The 21930-nt window shown below is 40.1% G+C and overlaps 1 protein-coding gene and 1 long non-coding RNA gene across 3 annotated transcripts in view; one reads left to right on the top strand and one right to left on the bottom strand.

Annotated features, from left to right (window-relative positions):
• LOC109501632 overlaps window positions 1–21930 on the top strand; it is a 77328-nt gene that overhangs the window by 36678 nt on the left and 18720 nt on the right. The gene's annotated exons all lie outside the window — the stretch shown is intronic.
• Window positions 13222–21930, bottom strand: part of PPM1H (protein phosphatase, Mg2+/Mn2+ dependent 1H) — a 261902-nt gene continuing 253193 nt past the window's right edge. For both annotated transcript variants that reach the window (XM_045062017.1, XM_003988974.6), the window contains one exon: window positions 13222–17879. In XM_045062017.1, the coding sequence (XP_044917952.1) occupies window positions 17851–17879 (29 nt within the window). In that variant the 3' untranslated portion in view covers window positions 13222–17850. The remainder of the gene's footprint in view (window positions 17880–21930) is intronic.

Below are 21930 nucleotides of genomic sequence, written 5' to 3' on the forward strand. Positions count from 1 at the left end.
TATGTCTCCCTTTCTCTCTGCCCCTCCCCTGCTCATGCTCTGTGTCTCTCTGTCTCAAAAATAAATAAATGTTAAAAAAAAATTAAAGAATGAATGGGCTAACCAAGAAGTTAAAGAGGAAATTAAAAAGTACATGGAAGCCAATGAAAATGATAACACCACAGAACAAAACCTCTGGGGACGCAGCAAAGGTGGTCATAAGATGGAGGTATATAGCAATCCAGGCCTTCCTAAAGAAGGGAGAAAGGTCACAGATACACAATCTAACCTTACACCTTAAAGAGCTAGAAAAAGAACAGCAAATAAAACCCCAAATCTGCAGAAGACAGGAAATAATAAAGATTAGAGCAGAAATCAATGCTATCGAAACAAACAAAAAACAGAACAGATCAATGAAACCAGGCGCTGGTTCTTGGAAAGAATTAACAAAATTGATAAACCAGCCAGTTTGATCAAAAAGAAAAAGGAAAGGACCCAGATAAATAAAATCACGAATGAAAGAGGAGAGATCACAACCAACACAGCCGAAATACAAACAATAATAAGAGAATATTATGAGCAATTATATGCCAATAAAATGGGCAATCTGTTAGAAATGGACAAATTCCTAGAAACAGATACACTACCAAAACTGAAACAGGAAGAAATAGAAAATCTGAACTGACCCATAACCGTTAAGGAAATTGAATTAGTAATCAAAAATTAGAGTCCAGGGCTGGATGGCTTTCCAGGGGAATTCTACCAAACACTTAAAGAACAGTTAACACCTATTCTCTTGAAGGTGTTCCAAAAAATAGAAATGTAAGGAAAACTTCCTAACTCTTTCTATGAAGCCAGAATTACCTTGATTCCAAAACCAGTCAAAGACCCCACTACAAAGGAGAACTATAGGCCAATTTCCCTGATGAACATGGATGCAAAAATCCTCAACAAGATACTAGCAAACTAGATCCAACAATACATTAAAAAAATTATTCACCACTACCAGTGGGATTTATACCTGGGATGCAGGACTGGTTCAATATCCACAAAACAATCAATGTGATACATCACATCAACAAAAGAAAGGACAAGAACCACATGATGCTCTCAACAGATACAGAGAAAGCATTTGACAAAATACAGCATCCTTTCTTGGTAAAAACCCTCAAGAAAGTAGGGACAGAAGGATCACACCTCAACATCATAAAAGCCATAAATGAAACACCCACCACTAATATCATCCTCAATGGGGAAAAACTGAGAGCTTTCCCCTAAGGTCAGGAAAAAGACAGGGATGTCCACTCTCACCACTGTTATTCAACATAGTATTGGAAGTCTTAACCTCTGCAATCAGACAACACAAAGAAATAAAAGGCATCCAAATCGGCCAGGAGGAGGTCAAACTTTCACTCTTTGCAGATGACATGATACTCTATATGGAAAACCCAGAAGATTCCACCAAAAAACTGCTAGAACTGATCCATGAATTCAGCAAAGTCACAGGATATAAAATCAATGCACAGAAATCGGTTGCGTTCCTATACACCAATAATGAAGCAACAGAAAGAGAAATCAAGGAATCAATCCCATTTACAACTGCACCAAAACCATAAAATACCTAGGAATAAATCTAACCAAAGAGGTGAAAAATCGATACACTGAAAACTATAGAAAACTTATGAAAAAAATTGAAGACATAAAAAGCTGAAAAAAATATTCCATGCTCCTGGATAGGAAGAACAAATATTGTTAAAATGTTAATACTACCCAAAGCAATCTACATATTCAATGCAATACCTATCAAAATAACACCAGCATTCTTCACAAACAATCCTAAAATTTGTATGGAACCAGAAAAGACCCTGAATAGCCAAAGCAATCTTGGAAAAGCAAAACCGAAGCTGGAGGCATCACAATCCCGAACTTTAAGATGCATTACAAAGCCGTAATCATCAAGACAGTATGGTACTGGCACAAAAACAGACAGATCAATGGAACAGAACAGAGAACCCAGAAATGGACCCAGAAACGTATGGCCAAGTGATCTTTGACAAAGCAGGAAAGAACATCCAATGGAATAAAGACAGTCTCTTCAGCAACATGGTGCTGGGAAAATTGGACAGCGACATGCAGAAAAATGAACCTGGACCACTTTCTTATACCACACACAAAAATAAACTCAAAATGGGTGAAAGACCTGAACGTTAAGACAGGAGGCCATCAAAATCCCAGAAGAGAAAGCAGGAAAATACCTCTTTGACTTGGCCGCAGCAACTTCTTACTCAACACATTTCCAGAAGCAAGGGAAACAAAACCAAAAAGGAACTACTGGGACCTCATCAAAATAAAAAGCTTCTGCACAGCAAAGGAAACAGCAAAACTAAAAGGCAACTGACGAATGGGAGAAGAGATTTGCAAACGGCATATCAGATAAAGGGTTAGTACCCAAAATCTGTAGAGAACTCATCAAACTCAACACCCAAGAAACAAATAATCCAGTGAAGAAACGGGCAAAAGACATGAATAGACATTTCTCCAAAGAAGACATCCAAAAGGCCAAGCGACACATGAAAAAATGCTCAACATCATCACTCATCAACAGGGAAATACAAATCAAAACCACAATGAGATACTACCTCACACCTGTCAAAATGGCTAATGTGAACAACTCAGGCAACAACAGATGTTGGCGAGGATGCAGAGAAAGAGGATCTCTTTTGCACTGCTGGTGGGAATGCAAACTGGTGCAGTCACTCTGGAAAAAAGTATGGAGGTTCCTCAAAAAATTAAAAATAGAACTACCCAAACAACCCAGCAATTGCACTACTAGGTATTTATCCAAAGGATACAGGTATGCTGTTTTGAAGGGACACCTGCACCCCAATGTTTATAGCAGCACTATCGACAATAACCAAAGTATAGAAATAACCCAAATGTCCATCGATAGATGAATGGATAAAGAAGATGTGGTGTGTGTGTGTGTGTGTGTGTGTGTGTGTGTGTATGTGTATATATATATATATATACATATATATATATATATATATATGTATACACTCAATCAAAAAGCATGACATCTTGCCATTTGCAACTATGTGGATGGAACTAGAGGATATTATGCTAAGTGAACTTAGAGAAAGACAAATATCATATGACTTCACCCATATGAGGACTTTAAGATACAAAGCAGATGAACATAAGGGAAGGGAAACAAAAATAATATAAAAACAGGGAAGGGGATAAAACATAATAGACTCTTAAATATAGAGAACAGGGGGTTATGGGAGGGGTGATGGGCTAAATGGGTAAGAGGCTTAAGGAATCTACTCCTGAAATCATTGTTGCACCATGTGCTAATTTGGGTGTGAATTATAAAAAAATAAATATAGAAAAATAGTAGAGGTACAACAAAGGAACTAAAATGGTATACTTGAATTTGTTTAATGCAAAAGAAGGCAATAATGAATGAACAGAGGAACAAAAAAGACGTAAGACACATAGAAAACAAATAATAAAATGGTAGACATAAATCCTACCTTCTCAACAATTACATTAAATGTATATGGATTAAACATTCTAATCAGGGGAGCCTGGGTAGCTCAGTTGACTGGGCATCTGACTCTTGATTTCAGCTCAGGTCATGACTTTTTGGCTAGTGGGTTCTAGCCCCGCGTGGAGCTCTGCACTGACAGTCTGGAGCCTGCTTGGGATTCTCTCTCCCCTTCTGACTTTCCCTGGCTCATGCTCTCTTCTTCTCAAAATAAACTTAAAAGATAAATAAACATTCCAATCAAAAGGCAGAGAGTGCCAGAATGAATTTATAAACCTGCTGTAATTATATTTTCTCTATAACAGACACTCTTTAGATTCAGAGATACAAATAGGCTCACAATAAAAGGATGGAAAAAGATGTCCTATGCAAGAAGTAACCAGATAAGAGAACAGCTATACAAATACCCAACAAAGTAGACTTTAAGATAAAATCATTACCAGAGACAAGGGAGGACATTTCATAATGATAAAAGGGTCAATCCAACAGGAAAATATTACACACACACACACACACACACACACACACACACACACACACACACATATATCTAACAAGAGTCCCAGAATACACAAAGCAACCATAAAATCGAGGAGGGAAGCAGACAATTTAACAATCATAGTTGGAGACTTTTACACCCCACTTTTAATAATGGATAGAACTAGGCAGAAGATCAACAATGAAATAGAAAAGGTGAACAATAGATAAACTAACTATATCTAATAGACAACTAAAGAACACACCCAACAGCAGCCAAATATAAATATACACTCTTCTCGTGTGCATGTGGAACATTCTCCAGGAAAGACTACAGGTATCCCCTGCTTTTCAAAAGCTTGCTTTAAGACACTTCGCTGTTATGAAAGACCACCATTAGACCTCCATTACGAAAGACCTCCTGTTTTTGCTAACTGAATGAAATCCAAAGAGGATTTTCACGTTTACAAAGAAAAGGTAAAAACAGTGTTCAGCATTGGTTTTGTAGCAAGCCATTATAGATAAGTGCACATCCTGAACAACAGGAGTGGCACCACCAAGCTCTTTTCCCAGGAACTACACTCAGCATTTCAGCATCAAGCTGCCAAAGCTTTGAACGGTGTCTGTGAGCATCTGCTCTTCAGCTTGATTTATTTTGTGCATCCATTAGCAAGATGTGTTATAAAATACGAAAAAGCCCAAAAGAGGTCTGGGAATGCTCAAAAATCTTTCTATATAAATTAATGATAATTGCTTCTTCACTTTATGCCATTTCAGCTCACAAAAGGTTTCATAGGAACACTCCACTGTTGGGTGGGGAGAAACCTGTTTATGTTAGGTCATAAAACAAATCTCAGTAAATTTTAAAGGACTGAAATTGAACAGAGTACATTCTGTGATCAGAGAAGATCGTTTGTAAAATGTGATAATATTTACCTGAGAAGGGGATAAAGGAAATCAGCTCTCAGGTACCTGGCACAGGGCCTAATAAATAAGAATATAAGACACAAACGGTGTTGTATTTTATCTCATGCTAGAGCGTGGTAAATGATAGGGTAACTTCCTCCTTAAAAATTAAAAAAAAATATTTCACAGCTTTAAATTGGTGGTGGATTATATAACTGATGGTGTCTCAGTGTTGAAGAAATACAGTGTCACAACCCTGACTCTTCAACCACCACTATGGCTAGAAATTGAATATAAAACTATCTTAGCAGTAAACAACTGGCAAATTTCTAAATTATCCTGTTTGTAACTAAATAAGATAAAGGATTATTGATCTTACCTGTTTTTTTTAATGCGTTTACTTTATTTTTGAGAGAAAAAAATGACAGAGAGTGGGGGAGGGGCAGAGGAGGAGGGAGGCACAGAACCCAAAGCAGGCTCCAGGCTCTGAGCTGTCAGCACAGAGCCCAACACAGGGCTCGAACCCACAAACTGAGATCATGACTTCAGCTGAAGTTGGACACTTAACCGACTGAGCCACCCCCAGCGCTCCTACCTGGTTTTTCTTAATGATAGGCCATTATTGTTCATTAATAAGTTTGACTGTTTCATTTGCTACCAGAGAAGATCAGGCCTTATTTTCAGGAGTTAATTCTTCTGATCAAGATCTAAAGTTTGAATTTTTACTTTGCAACAGAACCTAGTTCAGATGATCTGTGGCTACTTTCATGCAACAAAGCAGAGTTGAGTAGTTGTGAGAGAATCTAAATGACCCATAAAACTGAACTATTTATTAGCTGGCCCTTTACAGAAAAAGTTTGCTGAAGCCTAACCTAAGAACTAAATAATCCTTAGGTGGGCCTGGTAGATGATATTTCAGGAAAGACACTGAAAAGGCACGCAGTCATCCTCTTATTTTCAAGTTTGTATAACTTTTTTCAACATGGCCAATCTTGTCTCATTCTGAATGCCCATCACTGCCCCCCACTCAATGTTTGAAGCAATTTCCGGATATACATTGTAACATCATCTATAAATATGAGTCTATCTGAACTGTATTTTAAGACGCATAAAATGAATAACGATAGCACTTATCTTTTATGAAAGTATGAGCACAACCAAACTACAGTGTTAATTTTCAAATTCTGTGCATTTGGTAGATCGGCCAGGTGGCCCCTGATTTATATTTTGGGCTTCCATGATTTGGAATTTTCATTTTTTCACCTGGGACAATGAGAGTAGAGATTTTATAGTTCTCTAGAATCTCCCCCCAACTTTTTGTCTCACTGACCAAACTCTGCAAGGAAGTGATCTTGGATTCAGAACTGCTAAGACTACTATTTTCAGGTTCCACAATTCCTTTGTTTTCACTAGAGATGCCTGGTCACTGACATACTAGTAGTACTTAAAGGGTTTGAAATGGCTTGGTTTGGGACATTTTGCTACCGTGACTTCACTTTTCCCTCATGTCAAACATTCCCCCAGCCCCACTCCCACCTCATAGCAGTGCCTTCTGAATGCCTTTTTGGTGACTGTACTTGGAAATTACAATTAAAAAAATTTTTTTTAATGTTTATTTATTTTTGAGAGAGAGAGAGACAGAGTGTGGGTGGGGAAGAGGCAGAGAGAGGGGGACACAGAATCTGAAGCAGGCTCCAGGCTCTAAGCTGTCAGTACAGAGTGGGATGTGGGGCTTAAACCCATAAACCGCAAAATCTTGAGCTGAAGTTGGATGCTCAACCAACTGAGCCACCCAGGTGCCCCTGAAATCATAATTTTTTTAAAAAGGGTAAAGGGGGTGCCTGGGTGGCTCAGTTGGCTGAACGTCCAACTCTTGATTACGGCTCAGGTCATGAGTTCGAACCCCACACTGCTGACATCTCTGCTGACATCGCAGTGCCTGCTTTGGATTCTCTCTCTCTTCCCCTCCCCCAGCTCGTGCTCTCTCAAAATAAATTAAAAAAAAAAAAACAGTAAAAAAAGGGTAAAAGAGAAAATGCAGATTTATATTCCCCTTTTAGAGAAATGCTATCCCCCAGGTTGGCATCCAACCTTCCAAAGCCCTGTCCGTGGTCCCCTCCGACCAGCACATGGTCAGATCTAGTGCCCGAGAGGAAATCGGTGAGCACCCTGCCCCCACCTTGTGCTCATTCACACTCTGAATCTCTTGCAGTCAGCTCAAGTGGAACCAATAAAGCAAAAGAGGTTAGCTGGCTGGAAAACGGCATCACAAGTGAAAGAGACTAAAAATGGAGAGTTGCACTGAGAGAGCAGTGGTCTCTTCAGGGCTCTAATGATAGAATAAGCAATTAAAAAGACAGACTAATGGCTGGGATGCATAGCTCACTTTTTGGCCTGACATTTAATTGAGGGAAAAGCTGGGATGGCAACAACTTTGAAGGGGGGATTAAAAAAAATACACATGTACATACAATTCAAATATGGTTTTGTTTTCTCTCAGATATAACTTGTCACTCTCAAGCAACAGTCCTGGGAGCGAAAGAAGCTGGTGACTCCCCCAAGGGTCACAAATGGTACATCATGGGATGGTCCTAGCGTTAAGTGAGGGGTTAAAGACCTTCCTTTCCCCCTTGTAGTCATCATTCTCCCGGCTTAGTGATGATCACTGTAAGCTGCACAGTGACACAAAAACATAGGTGTGGAGGAGAGCTCTTGCTGGGACCCAGATCAGCCATCAGATTCTCCACATTACTGCCCTAAGTTGGTTTCCCTCATTTCAGTAACTCTGCCAGGTTCCATATGGAGGATTCATTGCCCAGTTAACACATGTATTTTCCCAATGCCCTTCTCTTTTTAATTTACATTTTAAAACACTTTACCCCAGGTTCTCTATACCTTGTTTCAGTTGTGTATTAAGGTATCCAAATCTTAAATGGCTTAAAGGAAAACCATTGTATTTGTTCATGTTTCTGTGGGTTAGGAATTCAGGCAGGGCTCAGTGTGGATAGCTCCTCTCTGCTCTGTGATGTCTGTGGCCCCAGCTGGAGTGGACTGAACAGCTGAGAGCTGGCTAGGCCTCTCTCTTCTTAGGGTATCACCTGGAGTGACTCCAGAGGGATTTGGGGATGAAGGATGGCCTCACTTCCAATGTCTGAGCACTCTGGTTATCTCCCTGGTGACCTCTCATTACTCAGTAATCTAGTCTGACATTTGCAGTGTGGCTGGCTTCCAAGAGTGAAAGCAGGTGCTACAAGGCCTCTAGAGACCTAAATTTGGAATTCTCAGAACGTCACTTCTCCATTCTGTTAATCAAAGTAAGTCACCATCCAAACCAGATTCAAGGGGTGGGGAAACAAATGTCACCTCATGATGAGAAAAGGAGCATTTGTGAACAGACACAGGAGGCAGATGGCAGCCATCTTCGGAGACAACCTACCACAACTTTCAAGAGCTAATCTGATAAGCTAACTGCTGCTCATGAGAGAATGCTAGAAGACTCCTCCACCTTCCACAGAGACTCCTCCATCTCAACCTTCAGGCATCTAATCCTGGGATTGACTCTTCATGAGTTTCTACTACTGAGTGGGGAGCAAGAGGCATCATATGCATTAGGGTACAAGTGAAATGAAAAAAGCTGGGAGGGTTTTACAATGAAACCATTCTGAGTGTTTTCTAACTAGTCTGCTCTTCCAAACTAAGCTTCAGACAAGCTATAGCCTCCTTTTAGCTTTCTTTTGTGAATCAAATAACTTAGTTATTTTTAACACTGTGTTATTTTCTAGATTACTTTTAACTTCCTGGACTCTAGAACTAAGCAGAATTAGCATTCTTTGCTATCCTGTCCCATCTGTTAACTTTTCTCTATAAGACAGAACATTTTACTAACACTTTGTAAGCACTTAAAATGTTTAAGTGACTAAGGAGAGTCTTGACTTTTATAATCTTAGGCAAGTATATAACTCACTAGCCCTCTCAAAAATATCTCTTGGGATGAATGGTTCAATCAACAAAGGATATAATACTTGTAAATATTTATGCATCCAACAAAGGAGCAACTAAATAAAGCAAATATTGAAAAACTGAAAGGGAGAAATAGACAGTAATACGATAATATTAAGGGACTTTAATACCTCACTTACATCAATGGGCAGCTCATCTAGAAAGAAAATCAATAAGGAAACATTGGCCTTAAGTGACGGGTTAGATCAGATAGATTTAAGAGATCTATATACAGAATATGCCATGCAAAAGCAACAGAACATATAGTTCTTCACAAGAGCACATGGAACTTTCTCCAGGACAGATCATTTGTTAGGTCACAAAACAAGTCTTAACAATTTAAGACTGAAATCATATCAACCATATTTTCTGACTACAATCGTATGAAACTAGAAATTAGTTAGAAGCAAGAAAATTCACAAATATGTAGAGACTAACCAACATGCTATTGAACAATTGATGGGTCAATGAAAAAATCAAAGAGGAAATCAAAAAATACCTTGAGACAAAAGAAAATGGAAATACAACATACCAAAACCTACAGGATGCAGCAAAAGCAGTTCAACAGGGAGGTTCATAGTGATAAATGCCTACCCTCAAGAAACAAGAAAAGTCTCAATGTAATTACACATCTCAAGGAATTAGAAAATGAACAATGTTCAAAGTTAGTAGAAGGAAGGAAATAACAAAGGTCAAAGCAGAAAAGAATGAAATAGGGACAAAAAGAAAATAGAAGAGATCAATGAAACCAAGAACTGGTTCTTTGAAAAGATAAACAAAATTGACAAACCTGTAGCCAGACTCACCAAGAAAAAATCGCCAGGACTCATAAATAAAATTGGAAACAAGAGAGGAGACATCACAACTGATATTACAGAAATACAAAGGGTCATAAGAGACTGCTACAATTATATGCCAACAAATTGGACAACCTAGAAGAAATGGATAAGTTCCTAGAAACATACAACCTTTCAAGACTGAATCATAAAGAAATAGGAAATATGGGGGTGCCTGGGTGGCGCAGTCGGTTAAGCATCCAACTTCAGCCAGGTCACGATCTCCCGGTCCGGGAGTTCGAGCCCCGTGTCAGACTCTGGGCTGATGGCTCAGAGCCTGGAGCCTGTTTCCAATTCTGTGTCTCCCTCTCTCTCTGCCCCTCCCCCGTTCATGCTCTGTCTCTCTCTGTCCCAAAAAAATAAATGTTGAAAAAAAAAAAAGAAATAGGAAATATGAACATACTGGTAAGGAAAACCTCCCAACAAACAACAGTTTAGGACCAAATGGCTTCACAGGTAAATTTTGCCTAAGATCCAAAGAAGAATACCAATCCTTCTCAAATTCTCCTACAAAAGAGGACATAATACTTCCAAACTAATCATATGAGGCCAGCATTACCTAATACCAAAACCAGACAAGGATACCACAAGAAAAGAAAATTATAAACAAGTAACCTTGTTTATCCTTGATAAACATGAATACAAAAGTTCTTTAAAAAATATTAGCAAATCAAATTCAACAATATATCAAAAGCATCATTCACCCCAATCATGTAGGATTTATTCCAGAGGTACAAGGATGGTTTAATTTCCACAAACAATGTGATACACCACATTAACAAAATCAAGGATAAACATATCATCATCTCAATAGATGCAGAAAAAGCATTTGGCAAAATTCAACATCCATTTGTGATAGAAACGCTCAACAAAGTGGTTATAGAGGGAATATACCTCAACACAATAAAATAACACAATATACGACAAGTCCACAGATAACATCATATGGAATGGTAAAAAGCTGAAATCTTTTCTTCTAAGATTATAAACAAGAAAGTGATGTGTGCTCCTGTAACTTTTATTCAGCATAGTATTGGAAGACCTAGCCAGAGCAATAAGGCAAGAAAAAGAAATAAAAGGCATTCAAATCATAAAGGAAAAGGTAAAACTGTCACTATTTGCAGATGACATATTATATATTAAAAACCCCAAAGAATCCCTCACAAAACTGCTAGAGCTCATAAATGAATTCAGTAAAATTGTAGGATACAAAAGCAATATATAGAAATCTCTTGCATTTCTATACACTGATTAAAGACTTTCAGAAAAAAGAAATTAAGAAAACTATTCTGTTTATAACAAGGTCAAAAAGAATAAGATTCCTAGCAAAAAACTTAACCAAGGAGGTAAAAGAGTGTATACTGAAAATTAAAAGACACTGATGAAAGAAACTGAATATGACCCAAAGAAATGGAAAGGTGTACTGTGTTCATGATTGGAAGAATCAGTGTTATTAAAATGTCCATACTACCTAAAGCTTTGTACAGATTCATTGCAATTTCTATCAAAATTCTAACGGCATTTTCCACAGAAATGAACAAACAATCCTAAAATTTGTAAGGAACCACAAAAGACCCCAAACAGTCAAAACAATGTTGAAAAAGAACAAAGATGGAGGTGTCATGCTCCCTGATTTCAAACTATATTACAAAGCTATAGTAATCAAGACAGGATAGTATTTACATAACACTAATAGATTAATGGAACGGAAGAGAGAACCCCAAAACAAACCCAAACATATATAGTCAGTTAATTTATGACAAAGGAGCCAAGGATATACAATAAGGAAAGGACAGTCTCTTCAAAAAAATGGTGCTGGGAAAACTGGACAGCCACATGCAAAAGAATAAAACTGGACCACTATTTTGCACCGTTCAAAAATGAACTCAAAGTGGATTAAAGACTTGAATGTAAGCCGAAACCATAAAACTCCTAAAAGAAAACATAGGCAGTAAGCTTCTTGATATGGATCTTGGCAGTGTTTTTTGTTTTGTTTTATTTTATCTGACACCAAAGGATAACGCATCCACAACAAAAATAAACAAGTGTAATTATATCAAACTGAAAAGCTCTGCACAGCAAAGGAAACCATCAACAAAATGAAAAACCATCCTACTGAATAGGAGAAAATGTTTGTAAATCATTTCTCTGATAAGAGGTTAATATCTAAAAGGAGCTTAATATCCAAAATATATAAGGAACTCCTACAACTCAGTAAAAAACCCAAAGCAACCCAATTAAAAAAGAGGCAGACGATCAGAATAGGCATTTTTCCAGAGAAGACCTACAGATGGCCAACAGACACATGAAAAGAATCAAAACCGTAAGATACCACCTCACACTTATTAGAATGGTTATTATAAAAAAGACAAGAAACAACAAGTGTTGGCAAAGACGTGGTGAAAAGGAGAGCCTGTGTGCTGTTGGTGGGATTGTAAATTGCCACAGCTACTATGGAAAACAGTATGGAGGTTCATCACAAGATTAAAAACAGAACTACCATATGACCTAGCAATTCCACTTCTGGGTATTTATCCAAAGAAAATGAAAACACTAACTCAAAAAGATATATGCACCCCCATGATGACTGCAACACAACATAATTTACTATATCCAAGATATGGAAAAACCAAGTCTCCATCAATGAATGAATGAATGAATGGATAAGGAAAATACACACACACACACACACACACACACACAGAACATTATTCAGTCATAATAATGAAATACTGCCATTTGTGACCACATGGATGTACCTTAAGGACATTATAAGTGAAATAAGAGAAAGATAAATACCATATGATCTCACTTATATGTAGAATCTAAAAAATAAATAAATAAAAAACAAAAAAAAATCACAGGCACAGAGAACAGATTGGTGGTAGGGAGAGGCAGGTGGTGAGGAGTGGGAGAAATGGGTGATGAGGGTCAAAAGATACAAACTTGCAGTTATAAAATAAGTAAGTCATGGAGATGTAATATACAGCATGGTGACTGTCAATAATACTTCATTGCATATTTGAAGATTTCTGAGTGAAAAGTTCTTATCACAAGAACAAAAAAGTTATGTTAATATGAATGTGATAGATGTTAACCAGATTTTTTGTGATGATCATTTTGCAATATGATAAATATATCAAATCATTATGTTGTACACTGGAAGCTACTGTAATGTTGTATATCAATTATACCTCAATAAAAAAGAAGAAAAAAGAATACCTCTTGGGAGCAATTCTTGGGAATAATATCCAAGGTGCTTCTTCTAGATGCATTGTTGAAATACATAGCCTTTACTGCTATTCCTGTGAAGGTTTATGGTGTTGGCATCCATTCCCTTTTGATTTTCTTTGGAGTCTGTTCATAGTTCGAAACTTCACACGAGACCATGACACTCCTCATTCCATCACCTGATATGAAGAAACTTCATAGCAAGTTAAAAGAAGTAACACAAAACTTTTTCTAAAGGTATCCTATATACATATATATAATACTTTATTTTAAAATGTCATTGAGCATATACATTTCTTTAGCTTTGTCCAGGGAACATTGCACCTAAGTTTCAAAACACACAAAATAGATCCCCTTTACTAAACAGTGTTCATTTTTTGGGTTACAAAAGTCAAGGTTTCACAATCACAAAGCATAAAGGTACTTGGTTCTGAAACCATTTTCAGGCAGATTCCTCTCATTCACTGTACATACGACGTTGTTGGAAACCCAGACCGTGATACATTTCTTACAAATGATCTCCACTGTGGGCCTCCCTGGGTCTCCAGAAGAAGCAAAGAAAATGGAGGCAAAACAGAAATGGAGAATAACCTGAGGATTCCCCAAACACAAAATACGATGGAAGATTGAAAGATTGGGGGACACAGGGCTGTCCTTCAAGTACATCACAGTAGAAAACAACAGCACATTTTACAGCCTCATTTGGTCACTGTCTACCTGGTTGCTACGTGAACAGAACTTCATCTAAGACGCAATTAAGGAACAATTAAAGCTATTTACATATAACATCATGGATTAGAAAGAGCAGTAGTCTGCAGACGGGCACTCGGATCTCACGAAGAGCTGCCTCAGTGCTCACACAAGAGGCAAGTCAGTCTGCTCAGGTAGTGTCCTTTGAAATATTGCAGTGTGCACACAGACACCACATCACCCACAGAACTGACGTCTGTTCATGGTGGGCTATGGTATGCAGACTCCCGGCGTTTCTCTACAATGGTAAAGCCCTCAAAAACCCAAGTTTCTAACATAAAATTCTGTCCTGCGGCCAGATACAGTTTTACTCTTTTCTTACATCTGGTAAATTTTAGTGTCAGCCTGGTTGTTCTTTGCATAGACAATGACTCTCACTGCTTTCTCCAAGTGTCCCGAAGCAGTAATTTACTGAAAATAGAATCTCATAAAAGCTTAACATATTCCCTCCAAGAGCGTGGGGCTGTGGGGTCACTTAAGGAAAGGTTAGATCCTCAAACTGTGGTGGAAAGAAACCACTGGCTACTCTTGGCCTTGTTAAAAAAAAAAAAATAACTGGCAGACGAGGAAGGAGGTGCAGTCAAGAGGGGAGTCAGAATTTTCAAGATGTGGGAGTCTTTTTCCAAGTGTTTCCATGCTAGTGCTCTGGGTAAACTGAAAATCCTATCCTAATGGCCAAGATCCGAGGCCAAATTCAGGTACCGGGACAGTCATCTCCGCCCACCAATATCTACCTACAACTGTAGTTGTTCCCAAGAAGTAAATGGATACTCAGGAGTAAGAAAAAGGTGAGCACACAGCGCTGAAGAGGTGAAGTTGCTAGAATTAAAAAATTAAACACTCCAAATTCCCCAAAGCTGTTTACTGTGGGAAGTAACTGAAATGGCCACTTTCCGTGGCTTTGTCCTAGTACACAGCCGAGTAGTCGGCCTCGCCCGATTTTCACCTCTCCCTTCCCACCCGAGAACCACCGTTAGGTGAGCATAACCACCGCAGAAGACAGTCCACCTCTGACCACAGGTGTCATGAGAACAAAGGTTTGGCTGTTGCCTGGCAAAATGCTGCAGGGTGTGGATGGAGGGTGAGTTTGTTCTCTTCCAGGAAAAGACTGTCCCCAAATATTCCAAAGAGCAGGGTCCAGCCCAACAAAGAGATTTAGAACTCAAAGAGCCTTTCATTAGAGGAAGTGGCCACACACACCCCAAGGCAACCATAAAGGCCTGACTAGGAAATCGAAAGCTTTTTATTAAACAAGATTTCCTCTGAGACTATTAGGACAAGCAGATGTGGCTATAAGTCAGATACACAAGATTTCAGAACCGCTTATAAATATGTTCTTCAGAACTTTGAGCGTACTGCCTTTTGACCTTTCCAGGAATGCTCCAAGGGCCGACCCTGTTATGTAGACACAGTTAGTTACTGCTGTGGGATGGGATGGCATGGGGCCTGGGTGAAAAATAAGGCCAAACAGAGTAAGCTCAATTCACAGAGCAATATCAGTGCTGGGCAGATCTGCTATGGGCATTAAAAAATCACTTTTTCCACATATGATTTATTCACCTCGTTTGTAATGTCCCTCCCATCCCCCAAACAGAAATAGGGCTTCAGCTTTTACTAAGATCTTTCCACCAAAGAGCCTTATGAAAAGAATTCCTGGATACCATTCTAACTAAAACCAGCAGGACTACATGCTCAAGACTTTAGGATGAATTGAAAAGTTGGGGTTGGGGGGGTTTGTTTCTAGAATTTTTCCTGAGACATTTCTTGGCAGTAAATGAATTGGTGAATTGAGTAGAAGGCTGTCATGACATCTACACCCAAAGTTAGACTCTGGTGGCTCGAATAAAACGAGAAAAGCTCAAGGTCGGACCAACATAGAAGCCCAGGAGAGAAAACAGATGAAAGATAACGGGAACATGAGAAAGAGGTGACTGCCTGTGAGGGCAGCTTCCCAAAGTCGGCCATTCAGAGTCCCACAAAAAAAACCTTCTTGTTTCCAATTTGTACAAGACTTTGAGTCGGGGCAGGAACAGAAAGCGGATGACACTGCTGTAGGGTACCTGCATGTTGTCTCATAGCATCACATTCTGCCAGAGAAGCAGATGGTTTACCACAAACTTGTCCCCACAGAGACATCTGGGGTAGCTAAGATCTACTGGAGGAGGAGGGAGGCTGTCAGATGAAGAGGACCCCCTGACAAGGTAGTAATCCGATTCTCCCTGGGCAACATTTTGGCGAACAGCTGATGCGTGAATTCCCATAGTACCTCACCTGCCAGACAGGGCATCCTTTCCACATGGTGGAATGAGTTCATTCCTGAGTAGAGAGGCTCTAGGCCTTTCCTAATAAAATATCTACAACTCCAGGAAGGTGATTAACTATCCTGGAGGAAAGGTTCCTGTCCTCTCCTCTGGGGAAGGGATTCAACAAACATGCGAACTCGAAGTGGCTCTCCAGCAGTTCAGGGAATCATGTCAATGACATTTTTCTTTGTGGGGTGGGAAGAATGTTTTCATTACGCAGAACTGTCAAGATGGTGATGATACCACAGGAAGTGTGCGGGAAGAAGACTCAGTAATGGGACGTCGCTCTACAGGGCCGCTCAGTGCAGGGCAGTCGTCTGCCTGAGAGAGAAGTGATTTCTAGAACACTACTTTGTGATTCCTCCCAGCAGGGAAGCAACAGGTAGATCTGCTGTCCACTGCTTCTTCAGCTCTTGTAAGGAACACTCAGAAGTGGAGCATCTGTGGGAACTGGGGTCCTCAGTTGCTGGGACGTGATTCCAAGGAGAAGGAATGGGGTGCACAGCATGAGGATGACCAGTCAACTCAATTCAAATTCGCTTTTATCAAAAGGCTATTCTGAGTGGGTCTTGCCCAAAGACGAGGGGAAGGAGGACTGCCGCTCCTTGACGGGATGCAGATACTTACTGTTGTGGGGTGGCCCTGCGAACAGTCACAGTCCACAGAACCTGGATCCAAAATGGAGGAATGGTCATCACATGAGGTATGGTGAACTGAATGATACATGGAGCTTCCTGTACTGCTCTCTTAAACACTGCTTTACATGCGTCCCCAGGGCACAGCAGGTGGGGAGGGCCGATAAGACCAGAAATGAAAACCTAGATTCTCAGAGAAATCTCTAGCCACAAAAGGGGGACCCTTGAAAACAACAGAGAAACTGTTGGTTTAAAGAAACACCCATATTTTCATGAGAACACACTGATTTGGTGAGAAAACGCAACCCGGGAACAAACTGTTACACAACAAAGACAGTGCTCTGTCAGCCAGGGCACTGATCCAGAAGGCTGCCTGGGTGGTGTGGGCTACAGGATACGGGGACAGCCTGGGCTGCACTTTGACATACAAATTCCTCAGCAAGGAGCTGGAAAGTCCCAGGCCTGTTTTATGGAAGGGAAACAATTAAGATTCAAGGAATATCAAACAGAAAAAAATCCCTGCTTCTCCCCACCATAACCACGAAAGAATGAAGAGAGGGACACACACACACAGCATTCCCTGAAATAAATCTCAGGCTTACTAGAAGATGGGTGTTTACACTTTCTGAGACATGATCCCCAACTTTCCAATGCAGCACTTTTAACCCGTAGAGAAGCTGGCAGCTTGATAGGCCGAAGAATCTCCTGCCAGTTACACCTGAAAATGGCTGCCCCAGCTACTCCAAATAAATATGATGTGTGTGCCCAAAATTAGGTGGTGGCCACCTAGGAGGCCTATTAAAGGAACCAAAAGAAACACAGTACTCAGTAGCAGCCTTTATGTTTTGCTCTTGTTGAGTATCCAGACCTGTTACTAAAGAGGAAACTGAAATCTAAGGGTCCCCCAGAAGTACAGCCAGTAGCCTTCGGCAGCAAATCCCCCACCTGGCCTGGGAAGAGGTTGCATCACCTGGAACTCTGCTGGGGCACTTCCCAGTTCTGCCCTGCCAAGACATGTCCCAGTTTTCTCCCCTGTTGTCCTCCCAACCCTCTGGGCCGTTTTCATGAAAGTTTGTTCCCATGTATTAAAGGAATGACATATACAGAAATGTCGTCTCCTGAGCCCAGCCGGTCATTAGATATCCGCCATCCTCTGTCCTTCAGGACACCGCGGGCACGCATCACCAGGTCCTGAGCTGCCAGTGTGTACCTGTGCAGGGAGAAGCAGGAATGAGACAATCAGTGTGGCATCAGACAGAGTCTGGAGTCAAGTGAGGTGGGGAAGGAGGCATCACTACAGCTGTGTAAACAGTTTTGAAATATCCCTAAAGTCTCAAAAAGTCTAGGCCATCTTTTCCCGAAATTGTGATGCCTAACGTGAGGTTATTCTTTTAGGTGGTAGATGGACAAGGCACCACATACATTAAATAATCCCCTAAATTGGTTCTGCTGTGGAATCCTCCTTTGAGGTGTTTGATTATGTGAAGGAGAGAGTGTCTCAGTTTGGTGTGAGTTGATCTTTTAACGTGGATCTGCTCAGGCTCACAGCTTTGCATGGCAAACTATGGCTAGTTGAAAAAGTTACATGGGAAACATATGAGCTTTGTTTTCAGTGTTTATTTTTTGCACCACATTCTTTTTAGGACAAAGGATAGTCATCTTCTATTTTTGGTAGGGATCAATCTTTTCAAATGGTTTTTAAAAAGTGAGTTAAATAAAAACATGAGTAGTACATGTGGCATAGGAATATAATAAAAATGTGAAGGTGTTTTTGGGAAATGACTGATAAACCTTGGTGTGGATCAGTGTAGGTGTGGCAAGGGATCCCCCTAGAATTTGAAAATAAGACTGTTCAGGGAGATTTAAACTTACGGAAAAAGAATGACTATGCTATTAGTCAATGGAAAGTATTAACATCTAAAGACCAGTGTGGGAGGGGATTTCGGTGGGCGTGGGCTTGGGTTGGCCTTGAGGCATTAAAAAAACAAGGCATAACATTGGCAGGTGTCTATCTAAATAGTGATCAGAGCAGAGGGAGTCTTAGCTGACAGACTTCAAAGAGATTCAGTTCCGCTGGTAGGACCATATTTAGTGTGGATGAATTATTCTCTTAGCCTGTGCCATTAAACATGATTCACCGTTAACTCTGATTTCACGTTCACCAAATAGCCCGATTATGATCTGGCTCCTTGTGTAGGCCTGCCTACAGGAAAAGAATGAGCTAGTCATTGTACTTTGAGAAGATCAGTCAGTTATATTTCTCCATATAAATGTCAACTGGAATTTCGGTTTCCAGATCAATCTTGTGAGCGTGGTTAGGGTGAGCCCAGCTCTGACAATGAATCTGTTCTTTGTGTGTTGATTAAACCAGGTTCTGAACCTGAAAAGCTAAAAGCCAGACTCTGATAAATCACCAAGATAATAAATGTCACCCTATAAGGACGACTTCTTGGAAACCAGCCTGTGGACCTTTAACAACAGACCACCCTGGTATTACTAGTGGCTTTTCCCTACTTTGGAATGTCTCTGCCTTGCCCTCAGGACTGTGATTTTACGGAATTCAGAACACCAGAAGGCTCTTTTGTTTCTTCTGTTAAGACCCCTTATGGATTTACTGAGTCTCATATTAAAAGAGACCGCCATCTCACCCATCATTACAATTTTTAAGACTAAGGTCTGTAGCGAATTATCTCAGGATTAAGATTTTAGGTCATAAAGTCTTTTTTTTTTCAATTTTTTAACATTTATTTTTGAGACAGAGAGAGACAGAGCATGAACGGGGGAGGGTCAGAGAGAGAGGGAGACACAGAATCCAAAACAGGCTCCAGGCTCTGAGCTGTCAGCACAGAGCCCGACACGGGGCTTGAGCTCATGGACTGTGAGATCATGACCTGAGCCGAAGTCGGACGCCCAACCAACTGAGCCACCCAGGCGCCCCAGTAATAAAGTCTTTGAGACTCAAGTGTGTTTGCAGCCCAGGTAGCGGAGAGAGGTCTAGCATACCATACAGCTGACAGAGGAGAGGCTGTTTTAGTTAATGCAAAATACCTTTCCTCCTGGAGGATGGGTGATGGGTGATAGGTGATAGGTGGTGATAGGTGATAAGATAGACACCTTTTTCTATCTGTACTGAGGAAATTATCAGCTTTGAGGCAGGAATCCCCTTTCTTAAAAAAATTTTTGTAGTTTATTTAGAGCGAGCGAGCGAGCATAAGTGGGAGAGGGGCAGAGACGGGTGGGGGGTGGTGAAAGAGAAAGAATCCCAAGCAGGCTCCACACGCTCCAGCAGAGCTTGAACTCATGAACCCTGAGATCATGACCTGAGGTGAAGTCAGACACTTAACTGACTGAACCACCTAGGTGCCCCAAGACAGAAATCTCTCAGGTTGCTCTTGAGGGAAGATGTGGCCAGTTAGCCCTCTCTGAAAGTTCAAAGGAGTCCAGAGAGGCCTTTGGCTAAAGAGCCAAATAAATACCCCCAACCCACATACCAGAGCTTATGCTATATTCAGAAGAACCTCTCAGATGCTCACCCCAGGTTACTCTTGGTTGTATATTAAATTGTGTATCTGAGACACGACCACGTGGGGAAAGGCTACCAAAAAGATCAGAGTGATGTTTACTATCCTGCTGGTTGACCAGAGGCCAAACGTTAGTCTTTCAAGAAGCGTGGTTGAGTCAATACAGAGTAGATGCATCGGTCAGAGCTGAACACACTAGCTCAAGAGCATGCCAGACATAGAAAATTATGGCAAGTTATGATAAAAGGTGGCTGACAGGAAAAGAAAGATGCTCAAAGATCTCAAAAAATAGATAAAAGAACTCTTGATGGCACTCTGTGGTTAGTCTAGAGGGAAATCCTCCTGGAGGCCTTGGCAGGTCCTGCTGCCATGGGCAACGATGGAGAGAGCTCAAAATAAGGTTAAATGAAGTCACAAAGGAGTATCACCCTTAGTTAAAGGCCAGAGGCCACCCTGATATTGCTATTGCTGGTGACTCTGGGTATTTAAAAAGTGGTCAAAATTAGCAATGGCATCTTAAAAAGCAGCATCAGGTCACCCAGAAAAGCTGGTTACCCAGGAAACTCATTTCCCCAAGGACTCTAGATAATTAAGGTTTTATTCTTAAAAATGGCAATTGCCTATTCCAAGATAACTTCCCTTGAGCCTGAATTTCTCTTTACCATCCATTCTGTCTTCCTTTAGGTGCTGACCTTTTTGAGAGAGAAATCCATTTCTGCTTCTTCAATGTCTTCTCTTTTTTCCTCCTTAATCTCTTACCAGTAGGCCCACTACCATACTAAACTGGACCTAAAGCTTCTTCCCAGTACTCATTCAGCTCAACCTTTCTCCAGCACAGACACCGCTGACCATCTTCTTTACCTGTGATATCTCCTGTCGTCCTAAAGTCTCTTTTCTTGGGGAGAGCAGGGGGTGGCCTTCCACCCCTACTACATGCTCCAAGTACTCCTGTGTCTGGGCTTCTATGATACACAGCACAAATTCGTCTCTCTGATGCTCCTTAAGTTCTTCGGTAGACCCCAATTAAGACTTAAGAAGCAGTCAATAAATGTTAACTTCTTTTCACTTCCAAGGTGGGACTTCCCCATCTGTCATCCTTAGCTAATGTGATTCTGAGTCTCTTAGGCAAGAAATCATAGTCATTTTCAATACCACCTCCCCACCCTGATACTTTTCAATGACAGCATCTACAAAGCAGAGTAGGACTTCTCAACTTTGAATTTTAAAGTGTATTTCACTAGTGGCATGTGGCTAATTAAAATAAAATCTAATCTCAATTATTACAACATGAGCTAAATTTGCTTATTGTAAAAACTGATACATCGGAGCTTATCTCTGCCATCACTAATATATATGTATTAATATATATAAAACTTCCTATGTATTTTCTGTTTATTATGTTTTTCTTCATCCTTGCTGTCAGGTTGATTGCTTTAACACCTTTTCCCTCCCTCAATGGTTTAGAAGTGATAGTTTATTTCTATCATTTTAGTAGTTATGCTTAAGTTTTTAATACGTAGGTTAATCTGTATTTATGTTCTCCTCCAGAAAATAAAGTGATCTTAGAATGCCTTCTTTCATCCAACATGTTACTGCCTGGTAGTTGAATTCTGTCTTATTTTTAAGCCTCTATTAGTCATTTTTATCATTTATAATCTACAGTTATATAAATAAACTAAAATACTAACTTCTGTGCTCTTTGAAATCCATTCCTTCCGAGTTTGATTTTTTTTCTGTTGA

The sequence above is a fragment of the Felis catus genome, chromosome B4 (genome assembly GCF_018350175.1).
Source record: "Felis catus isolate Fca126 chromosome B4, F.catus_Fca126_mat1.0, whole genome shotgun sequence".
Lineage (NCBI taxonomy): Eukaryota > Metazoa > Chordata > Mammalia > Carnivora > Felidae > Felis > Felis catus.